Raw genomic sequence first — 10876 nt, 5'->3', positions numbered from 1 at the left:
GCCTGGTTCTGGGGTCAGACCCGGGTTACCAATTAAAGCTGTGGTTAAACACCGCGGGCCCAGCTTACCCCTGGGCTTTTTCCCCCACTCCCTCCTTTCGATTCCCTTAACCGGGGGTGGCAGCCAGGTGGCTGCTGGCACAGCTGTGTCTGTGCCAGGGAAGGAGATGTGAAGGGAGCCAACGATTGTGGTTTTTACTGCTCCCAACTGCTCCCAGGGACTCTTGGCCAAGGTTACTCTTTTTGGTTGGGTTTGGCTTTGCTTTTGGTGTTGGCTTTGTCTGGGGCTTTTTGGTGTTGGTTTTGGTTGGTTGCTGTCTTTAGGGGGTTTGGGGGCTGGGTTTGTTTGATTTGGGGTTTTTGGTGCTGGGGTTGGTTTGCTTTGGGGGTTTTGGTGCTGGGGTTGGTTTGCTTTGGGGTTTTTGGTGCTGGGTTTGGTTGCTTTGTTTGGGGTTTTTGGTGTAGGGTTTGGTTTGCTTTGGGTTTTGGGGGTTGGTTTGGTTTGCTTTGGGGTTTTGGGGTTGGTTTGGTTTGCTTTGGGTTTTGGGGTTGGTTTGGTTTGCTTTGAGGTTTTTGGGGTTGGTTTGGTTTGCTTTGAGGTTTTTGGGGTTGGTTTGGTTTGCTTTGGGGCTTTTGGGTTTGGTTTGGTTTGCTTTGGGTTTTTTGGTGCTGGCTTGGTTTGCTTTGGGGTTTTTTGGTGCTGGCTTGGTTTGCTTTGGGGTTTTTGGTGCTGGGTTGCTTTGTTTGGGGTTTTTGGTGTTGGTTTTGTTTGCTTTGGTTTTTTTTTGTTGTTGCTTTTGGTTGTTTGCTTTGTTTGGGGGTTTTGTGTTGTTTTTGTTTGGGTTTTATGGTGCTGGGTTGGTTTGTTTGCTTTCTTTGGGGTTTGTTTTGGTGTTGGGTTTGTTTGTTTGCTTTCTTTGGGGTTTGTTGGGGTTGGTTTGTTCTTTTCTTCCCTCCCCAAACCCTTCTCAAGTCCTAAGGAAAGCAGCTAGCCAGGAGAGGTGACAACTAATTCAGCCATCTGCGGGCCAGGTCTCCTCGGGGCTGGGGGAAGGCCTTGGATGTTAATTCTGTGTCACCCTTTTCGCTGCTGCTAACAAGGGGGAGGGGGTGGATTCGCGCCGGGGCTCTTCCACCGGCAGCTGCCGGCGCTCTGATGGCTCTCTAATGGCACTCGAGAGCCGCTCGGGCTGGCTGCGCTGCGTCTCCTGCCGTCGGAACTCTAAGCCCAGCAGACGTAAAGAAAAACAACACATAAAAGGTGTCGTCACCACCCCCCCAGAAACCATAACAAGTCGGAGAGCAGCGTGGGAACAGCTGCACACAAAACTCTTGAGCAGCCTCAGTCCCTGCGAGCAGCTTAGGTCCGTCCAGGAGTTTTTAACCCTTGCCTGAAAGCCAAAGGTTTCCCCTTGTAGTGCAAGGGGATGAAGAGTGGGGCAGAGGTGTTTGAAGCCCGACCCGAACCTCTAATTCCAGCCCAACCCTTTCCAGATCCAACCCCTGGGGAGAACTTCGGTGGGCTTTGGGGTGGGTGGATTTTAATTCTTCCTTTGGTTTTTTAATTGAAATCTAAATGCTCTCAGGCATCCACCCCCAGCCAAACACAGGGTGGAAACTAACCCAGCCAGGAGAGAGCTTTAAAAGCAGCTCCAAGGGCTTTTTGTCTCTCTCTCTCTCTCCCTCTTTTTAAGCAGGAAATTTTATTCTCTAATTGTTTGTTTACCCTGGAACTCCTCAGAGCAATCTGGATGCCTGTGCTAGGTCTCAGGCCCTGTCTTTTGAGGCTGCAGCCTTCCTGTAACAGGGCCAGAAATTATGGGCCCATAAAAACCTGCTTAGAGGTCCTTGAGCCCCACAGGAAATCTCCTATTGGAAGAGCTTAACGCAGACAATCTGATTTGGGACACCCTGTGTCCAGCCATCTGAACACACAGACAGACAGACATGAGACAAAGGCTCTAAGCTGTGGAAAGGGAGGCTGTGGAAAGAAGGATGGTGGAGAAGAAGTGGGAGCTCTTGAGTCTGGTGGCACCACTTCACTCCCAGCCACTTGTGGAGCAGGGGGGACCAGGGGAACCTGCTTGCCAAGGTTAGATCATCAGCCAGCACTTAAGGAGCACTGTTAGCCCTGATGGCAAATCACCCTGCAGTGCCCATTAGTGCTGTTCTTGGCAGGCTGGAGGACAGAAGGCCTCTTGCTGCAATTCTGGTTCACCTCCTCAGGACTGGACAATTCCATCCTTATTTAAATGGGATCCTTCTGTTGGATTCAGAGATTGGAAGGGACCCCCAAAGGTCAACTTGTCCAACCCCCCCGCAGTCAGCAGGGACACCCCCCAAGCGGAGCAGGCTGCCCAGGGCCACTCCAGGTCTAGATGTGAAACAATTCCTTTTCCCCAGCTCTCAGCTCCTCTGCTGAGACTCCAGGTGCTGCTCAGGCCTCCTGTGCTCGCCCCCAGCAGAGAAGTGGAAGGTTTGTTTTGGCTGCTGCTGACAATATTCAGATCAAGGGATCTGCTCCCAGGGTGGGTTTGATGCTTCCTAACTTTCTGCTGCTTCTGAGGGCACCCCCAGGCCCTGAGCATGGCTGGGGGCAGGCAGTGCAGGTGTGCTTGAAGTCCTGGGGCTGTGACTGGCAAGGCTGGGACTGTGTTTATGCAAAGCTGCTTTCCAGGGGCCTCTGGCTGCGGCTGCTGCTGTGTAAATCCCCTCCCTCAGCCTGCATTGTGCCTGCTCTGGTTTCACATCACCCATGTGCTCTTTCATGTGTGTTGCTGATTTAGGGAGAGAGAGAAAAGCTCTCAGACTTTAATCCTTGGGTTTATTTCAAAGCTTACAAAGGCAAATCTGGTTTATAGCAAGAGATTTGCTTGGTTCCTCGTGCTCAGCAGATGAATGGAGCAGCAGATGGAGTGGGGAGGGGAGGACTGGGGGACCCCTTGGCTCTGTCTCTTCTTGTTGGCTTGACCCCATGAATGCTGCCCAAAGTGCTTGCTTTTAAGCTGTGCAGAGCACAAAATGGGGTCAGTACCCAGCCCTGCTGGGGCTCTCTCTCTTCCATCCACCTTTTCTAAGGTTTCCAGAGCTATTTTCCCACTCTTTGCCCTGGCTTGTTGGTTACACCCTGCTCCTGAGCCATCCCCTCTTGCTTCAGAAGGTGTGAAATGCCCTGGACGGTGCCTGCCCGTGTGAATGACACAGGTGTGAATAAAATGAGCTGCAGACTGGAAGCAAAAGGCCTCAAAAAGGCCAATTACACCCTTGAGTCATGGGAGATAATTGGAGCCCTGGGACCTGCTGTACCAAGAGCTGCTGGGAAGCCTCTTGCCAACCTGCTACATGAAAGCTTTGGAAGGGGCCCCGGGAAGGCTCCCCCCGTGCCAAGAGCGATGCCCAAGTGGGACAGGGCCCGGAGCACTTTGATAAGAGCCGAGATAAGGGGGAGCTGTGCCGGCAGGTTCCATGCTGGCAGGGCACCGCCTGCTTATCAGGGAGCGCCGCGGCGAAAGCGCTGTGCCAGCGCCGGGAGCGGCACTGTGGGAACCGGCCCCGGCTCAGCCTCTGCGGGGCTGCTCCTGGGGCAGAGGCAAACCCAGATGAGCTCATTCCCCTGCCTCGGTTCTCTCCAGCTGCACCCACCGCTTGTGGAGGTGCCAAAGGAGGCCCCAGCCGCAGGAGGGGAGCGCCGGGGATCGCATCGGGGCTGCGGCTTCAGATCCTCCCCCGGTGCACACCGAGGGAGGCATCTGGGGCTGCCAGACAATGGCTCCAAACCGTCCCAGCCCTCTGCCAGGGGAATATTCATTCAGAAATCCCATCCTGGTTTGATACTAACTCTCTCATGGTTGATCAAAGCACAGGAGCTTGGCCTCCTCCTGTTGCTTTAGCTTCAGGCCAGTTTCAGCAGAGGCTGGGCGAGGGCCTTTGTGCTGGGCAGCGTGGCTGGCAGCTGGGCCAGCTGGTGCAGCTCCCTGGCTTGTAGTGGCTTTAAGGTGCTGCTTCCATCTCACTAAGCATCAGGGCCACGCAGCAGTTCTGCTCTCCCCTCCTCCTGGGCTGGATGGAGGCAACTGAGGACGCCTGGTTCTGCCCCATGCTTGCCTCGGCTTGCTCTCCCTGCTCTGCGAGCGGACACCTCCTCTGTGCTGCAGCTACCTCCCCCTGGATCCTGCTCTTCCTCCAGCCAAAAGCCAGGCTGGAGGGAGCCACCGGGTCCTGGAGTGTCTGCCCTTGCTCCTCACCTCAAACACTGCTCAGACAGCAGGATGAAAGTGGTCACTGTCGCATTCCCCCTCATCTTCCTCACCTCTCTGGCAGCTGAGGGACCTGGGGTTGTTCAGCCTGGAGAAGAGGAGGCTAAGGGGAGACCTCCTTGCTCTCTACAGCTCCCTGAGAGGAGGTTGGAGCCAGGTGGGGGTTGGTCTCCTCTCCCTAGTAACAAGCAATAGGCTGAGAGGCAATGGCTTCACCTTGCAGCCCAGGAGGTTTAGGTTGGGCATCAGAAGAAACTTCTTCCCTGAAAGGGTTCTCCAAGCCTGGCACAGGCTGCCTGGGGAGGTGACTGAACCCCCATCCCTGGAGGTGTTTCAGAGCCACAGAGATGTGGTGCTGAGGGCCACGGGCTAGCACCAGACACGGCAGAGTTAGAGAAGGGCTGGACTGGATGGGCTTAAAGCTCATTTCCAACCAAAACGATTCCACGACCCCGAAGTCTCCCCCAACACCGAGAGAGGTCTCTGCTGTGGGGTGCGGGGAGCTGCAGCGGACCAAACCCTGCCCCAATCCTCCTACTCCTGCTGCTAGGTCAGCCCCAAAAATAGCCCTCCGGTAACTCCCTCCCCCAGCTATTGTCATCGTGGGGACGACGTCAGCGCTGCCCCGGTGCTGAGCTCAGCCGCGCTGTGCCAATGGCTGCCGCCGCGCCGGGGCCGCCTCCCGCCGCTGCCCTATTTAGCGGCAGCGCCGAGCCGGAGGCTCAGACCGAGCCCAGAACAACCCAGCGCGGAGTCGCCGCCGTCACCGGGACCCTTCCGCCTCGCCGGAGCCCAGCAATGAGCCAGCGCCAGAACCAGCGCCGCGGCCCCCGGCCCGACATGGCCCCGGAGATCGCCGCCGCCGTCGGTTTCGTCTCCAGCCTGTTGCGGACTCGGGGCTGTGTCAGCGAGCAGCAGCTGCAGGTCTTCAGCGGGGCGTTGCGGGAGGCCCTCGCAGGTGAGGAGGAGGAAGAGAGCAGCTGCTTTGTCGGGAGGAAGGATCAGGGTTGAAATCCACTCCAGCCTCTTTCTGTCGTCCCCCCACCCCGGGGCTGTGTGCCCACCGGTGTCCTTCCTCAGAGCCCCCTCGTGTTGCTCTCAGGACCTGCTGTCCCCTTCCGGGTGCCCACCACTGCCTGTCCCTGGCACCCGGCTGTGTCCTCCTCGATGCCAGGTACCTAAGTGTGCGTCTCCCTGGCTACCCTCCCGTGGGCGACCACTGTGTGCCTCTCCCTGGCCACCCTCCCGTGTCCCCGAGGGGTGCTGGGCAGCTGTTGCCTTAGCCCCGAAGGTGAGCAGGTTCCCTGCCTGGTCTGAGGGTTTTGTGCAGCTCCCCCCTGCCCTCTCCCAGCCGTAGCCCATCTGCTTGAAGCCCTTCCTGCTGGGGCTTGGTAGGGATAATCCAAAGCTGCTCTGTGTCCGCCGGCAAGAAGAGCTCAGCCCTGTGGCGGAGAGCTTTTGGCACTCCCCGCAAGTGTCTGGGGTTGGGCACGGCGTGGGTGGGTCAGGGGTCCCCTCCCAGCTGAGCACAGCCCTGTGTTATCAGCCCGAAGGAGGGGAGGTTTGTTTGCCGCTGTGCTGAGATAAGGGACAGCGACATGCCCGGAACTTTGAGAGAATGACCTGGATGCTGCTCCCCAGCTGTGGTCCTTTGTTGGTGGTGATATGGTATCTGCCCCAGCAGTGTGGCACCTACCCCAGCAGCTGCTGGTTGAGGTCCCATCGCCCTCCGTGGCGCCGTTGCCCTGCCTGGGGTTTCTCGGAGCCAAAGAGCTGCGCCGTGGAGCCGGCAGCGGCTGAGGAGCCGAGTGCTTGGCTCTGGATCCTCCATCTGCTGGAGGCAGCTGAAGGAGGTCTCAGCTTCCTCCACCCCCGCAGCGAGATCTCGGAGCCCCTTTGGGAGCCGCAGCGGGACCGCGCACGCCGCCTGCGAGCCGCGGCTGACGGCTCCTCTCCGCTTGCCTTGCAGAGCACTACAAGCACCACTGGTTTCCCGAGAAGCCCTTCAAAGGCTCCGGCTACCGCTGCATCCGCATCAACCACAAGATGGACCCCATCATCAGCAAGGCAGCCAGCCAGATCGGACTCAGCCTCCCGCAGCTCTACCAGCTCCTGCCCAGCGAGCTGACGCTCTGGGTGGACCCTTACGAGGTCTCCTATCGCATCGGGGAGGATGGCTCCATCTGTGTCTTGTACGAAGCAACTGCGAGCAAGGCTGCCGGCCCCAAAGCCCCCAGCTCCTGCGGGATGCTCACCTGTAAGAACCAGCTGATGCTGGGCCGCACCAGCCCCTCCAAGAACTACATCATGACTGTCTCCAGCTAAACCTTCCTCCTCCTCCTCCTCCTCCTCTCGTCCTTCACCCGCTGCCAAGACACAGCCTACTGTAATACCTCACCTGAGGATTTATTTTTTAAGATGAAGAGCTATTTATATATTTTTTAAGAAAACAGAAAACCAACCACAAAACAGCCAAGAAAAAGAGCCCCAAGAATTAAAGTGTTTGGGTGCTGCTGGGACCAGCGGCGGTGCCCCAGGTGCCTTTTTCCCCCCCCCTGCCTCCTTCTGTGTTTTTAAAGCTGTTGCAAGCTCGTGAGGTTTTTGCTTCTGAAGCTGAGATCTACCTGAGTTAGCGTTGGATGGCAGCTTGGGGCTGGCTCTTGCTCGCTGGAGGAGAGGCAAGAGCCAGGCTGGGCAGTGCGGCTGGGTGGTGGGAGATGCCTGCGTGGCCTCCTTGCCGTCCTGCTGCCCAGCGGTGCTGGGTGGCTGTTGGAGGAGGGATGGAGGAGTTGCTGTCCTCTTCCCTCCACTAACTTCAGCACTCCCCAGCTGCTCTGCTCCCTCTGAGGCCTGGATACGCTGTCTGGGGAGCCTTGCCTTGGGGCTGGGTGATGCTGGGGACCCTCCTCTGCTCTTGCACATCTCCTCTGGACCCATTCACTCCGTGAGTGCTGCAGCTCTGCTCTGCCCTGCTCCTGGCACAAAGCAAGGGGGGGAAAGGACCTGGCCCCAGCCCCTCCATCTTTCCTGCCTGCTGCTGGGCTGAAAAGGGCCACCCCTGGCTCTGTGTGCTGTGAAGTGGAGCAAGGCAGAGCTGAGCTGGGGGTCAAGCTGTGCAGAGAACCCTCCCCCCAAGTTGAACTTTGCCGCTCCTGTGGTGGCCCTGGAGTGCTGCTTGTCCCCAGTGCTCCCCAGTGCCTGGCTGCCACCCACTGCTTGCTGCACACTGAGAAGGGTGCTCCAGACCCTGAAACCAGCACCCAAGAGCTGTGAATTCACAAAGCCTTTCTGCTGTGGGTGGCTTAGACATCAGCCACGACCTGCTCCTGTGTGGCCTCTCTGCACTCCCAAGAGCAGGCTCTGGGCCCTTGCTTGCAGGAGTTGCCTGATCCAATGCTGACGACTTGCTGTGGCACTTCTCCGAGCTGCTTCAGCTCCTCTGCCTTGTAGAGGTTGGTGTGAGAGAGCTCCCTCCGTTGCCCTGGCTCTTACAAGTGTTGGGGGGGAGGGGGGTGTCTCTTTCTCCTGTGTGTGGGGTGCTCAGGTGCTTTGGGGTCCTCACCTTGCTTTTAAAGTCACAGCACTTCTTGCCCCTCTGAGTGATCTGTCCCTGGGAGCTGTCTCCGTTGCTACCTTGGCAAGAGGCAGCTTTTGGCTCTGGCCTCTCGGCGCACACCTGGCTCGCACCACGAGTGCCTGCTCCTGTGCCCTCTCTGCTCAAGCAAAAACTCTTCCTGGACTCCTGGTGGTACTCAGGGAGACTTTGCCCAAGAATTGTGCAGGATTTGGCCCTCAGACTGCTGTGGCTTGGGTGGGAGCTGAAAGTGCTGCCTTCAAAACCCCTCCCACCTGTTGGGAATGAGCCTTTTGCCAGGATGCTGTCTGCCCACTGCCTCTTTGGTGGGTTTTACTCACCAGCTGGTGCTCCTCCAGGGCTCCTGGGAGAAGGGATTGGCAAAGCAGGGCCTTGGCCTGGTGGTTTGTAAGGAAACTTGCCTGGATTTGCCTCTCAGCACATCTTATTTGTGTGCTGTGTTTCTTTTCCCACCTTCCTCTTTCCTGAGCTGGCAGCTTGGTGGTGGAAGCAGAGCTGCTCCTGCCCAGCCTTTGGTGACTCAAGTTCTCAGACATTTGTGCAATATATTTCCAAATCTTGGGTGCTCTGGGAGAGAGAGAGGGAGAGGAAGGAAACCTCCCTCCCCATCATCTGCCACAGGCTCTTAGCTTATCTAATGTCTCAGACCTGCAGCCCAGTGCAGCTCCCCAGCTCTCACCTCAGCTCAGATGGTTTTATCAGCTTCATAAATCAAAGAATTCCAGGACTGGAAACCCAGACTTCCACTTCTGTCCCTTTCAGATGTCAAGGGGTGAGCTCTGTTTGTCCTTCAGCAGCAAGAGCAGGCTGGGTTGGCTCTTGGAAGTTGCATCACTTCCCTCTGCATCACTTGAACACTTCTCCTGGCAGCGCAGCAGAGGCTGAGCTGCAGCACTGGGGCTTTACCCTTGGTGAACTTGTGCAATAGGTGACCTCACCAAGAGGGGAGTTTGGCAACTTCCAGAGAAAAACAAAGAAAAGCCAATTCCCTTTTCAGGGAAAAGGGGATCTTGGGGTTTTTTTGGGGGGGAGTCCTCACTTCCCCTGCTTGCTTAGGTGGGGGGAAAACCAAAAGCCCACAGGGAGGACTGCATCCAGGAGGAGCTGTGCTTGCTTGGCTGAGCTCCTTGCCTGCGTGTGGAGCTTCCTGAGGGCTGCTACTTCCTTGGCACCCTCAAAAGCAGTCTCAACACTCACCCCACCCCCACCCTCTTCTTTACTCTCTCCCCTCCCTCTCCCCAGCATCTTTTGTTCAGGAACAGCCCACACCAAAGGAATACACTAAGGCTGCACCCACCCCCCAGAACCAACCCACCCTGAGCCCCTGCTGTGGAGGACTCTGCCGTTTGTTCGGGGGGGAGGGGGTCCGGTGGTTTTGTTTCGCTTCCAAACCTGGGTGAGATCCACTTCTCCCGTAGCTGGTTGCACATAAAAGCTGTGAATTAGTCTCTCTGTTGCCTTTTCGGTGTGGCCTCCAAGCCTGCCCCGGTGCAGCGCCTTGGAGGTGCTTCTGTCTGGGCTTAGTTTGGGGGTGTCTCGTGTTGAAGGAGCTGGACTGTTGAACGGGACCTGCTGCTTGCTCTTTTGTGTCGTCGTTCCTTTTTGTATCCGAGGGAAGGGAGTTCGGAAGCTGCCCCGGGAGGAGGGGAGTGGCTGGTTCCCGATTGTACAGCAGTGTTTTTATACCCGGGGTGTACAGATCCTTTTGACAGAGGCTTTTTGTTACTTTAATAAAAATGTAGCAGGAATTACAATAAAACCTCCAAACCTGAGCCTGCTTTTCTTGCCGGGAGCTGCTCTGCTGGGGGCTGAGCTGCTCGGGGCTGAGGCTGCTGGAATTCCACCCTCTGAGTGCTGGAGGCTTTTGGTTGGAGTCTGGCTTTGAGGCTCGGTAATTACCCAGCTGTGGCAAGGGAAGGGGCGGTGGAAGAAAGCTGCTTAGTCAATGTGCTGACTCCAAACCTGCCCAGCTGAACCTGAGGAATTAAGGCTGGGAATTGGTCTGGTGATTCATGTGGGCTGTGGGTGCCCTGCTGTGTCCTTCCCTGTGCTGCCTGCTGGCTCCTGGCTCGGGCAGAAGGGGATTTCTCCAGTGCAGGGCTGTAGAACTCCTCTGCCCTGCCAGGGCATGAAGGGTTTTGTGTAGTCCAACTGCCAGCTCTCCCACCCAGGCCCTCAGAGCTTCATACAGGCTTGGGAAGAAGGGATCCCTGCTGCCAGCTCCTGGGGAAGCCTCCCTGTCCCCCAGTGTCCTTTCCGGGGTGACTGAGGCAGGGGAGGAGGAAGAGTGAGGATCACAGGGCTGCAGTGCTGAGCTGTTGCAGGATGCTCTGGGCCTGTCATGGTAAAGGCAGCTGGGGCTGATTCACAGGAGATCCTGTTTGGATGCTGACTCCAGCACCAAGCTGTGACCCTGCTCCCTAGCATGGGGATGTCCAGTGAGTGCTTGACCTTCATCTCCACTCCTCTTCAGACTGGCCTGGCTGAAGGACCTTGGCTGTTTTCAGCCCAAAGCTTCCTTTTCACAGGCTCAGGAGGATTTCAGTGCAGCCTGCCAGGGTCACAACCTGCTCCCTGTGCTGGTGCCCTCCTGGAGAGGTGATGCCAAGGGTGTGTGGCACAGCCCTGATCCCACTGCTCTCCTTGGTTGGGGGCAAAGCTTCTTCCTCCCCTCCTGCTTCTCTCATAAGGTGCCAGCACTGAGGGGAAAAACAACTTGTGAGCCCATTTTGGTGCCGTGTCCAAGCTGCTCATCCCTTCATTAGTGTCCCTGAACACACCCAAATTGCTGCTGCTTGTGAAAGAGGCCTGGAATGGGCGTCCCAGGCAGTTGCTGATTAGCTGGAGAGTCATCCGGGTTCAAAGGCTGGGTGCAGCCAGATGATGGTCTCCTTCCTCCCTCCCTCCCTCCCTGCAGCCTGCCCAGACCAGTGTGGGCTGCCTGGACCTGTGTGCCGTGGCCCAGCTGGAGGCTGGCACAGCCCCTGCCACGGCCAGCCTGGTGTGCTCCTGCCTGCCCCGGCCTG

The 10876-nt window shown here is 57.3% G+C and overlaps 1 protein-coding gene across 1 annotated transcript; it reads left to right on the top strand.

The window, feature by feature from the left end:
* Positions 1-4967: 4967 nt before the first annotated feature.
* On the top strand, positions 4968-9622 carry BTG2 (BTG anti-proliferation factor 2). Its single transcript, XM_068170796.1, has 2 exons — positions 4968-5213; positions 6225-9622. The coding sequence occupies exons 1-2, from the start codon at positions 5054-5056 to the stop codon at positions 6578-6580; spliced, it is 516 nt and encodes a 171-aa protein (XP_068026897.1). The 5' UTR covers positions 4968-5053; the 3' UTR covers positions 6581-9622.
* The last annotated feature ends 1254 nt before the right edge of the window (positions 9623-10876 follow it).

Source organism: Melanerpes formicivorus, unplaced genomic scaffold, assembly GCF_026170545.1.
Source record: "Melanerpes formicivorus ecotype bairdi unplaced genomic scaffold, bMelFor1.0.p_v2 SCAF_621, whole genome shotgun sequence".
Taxonomy (NCBI): Eukaryota; Metazoa; Chordata; class Aves; order Piciformes; family Picidae; genus Melanerpes; species Melanerpes formicivorus.
Note: the sequence above shows the minus strand (reverse complement) of the source record. Positions and strands in the feature narration are given on the sequence as shown.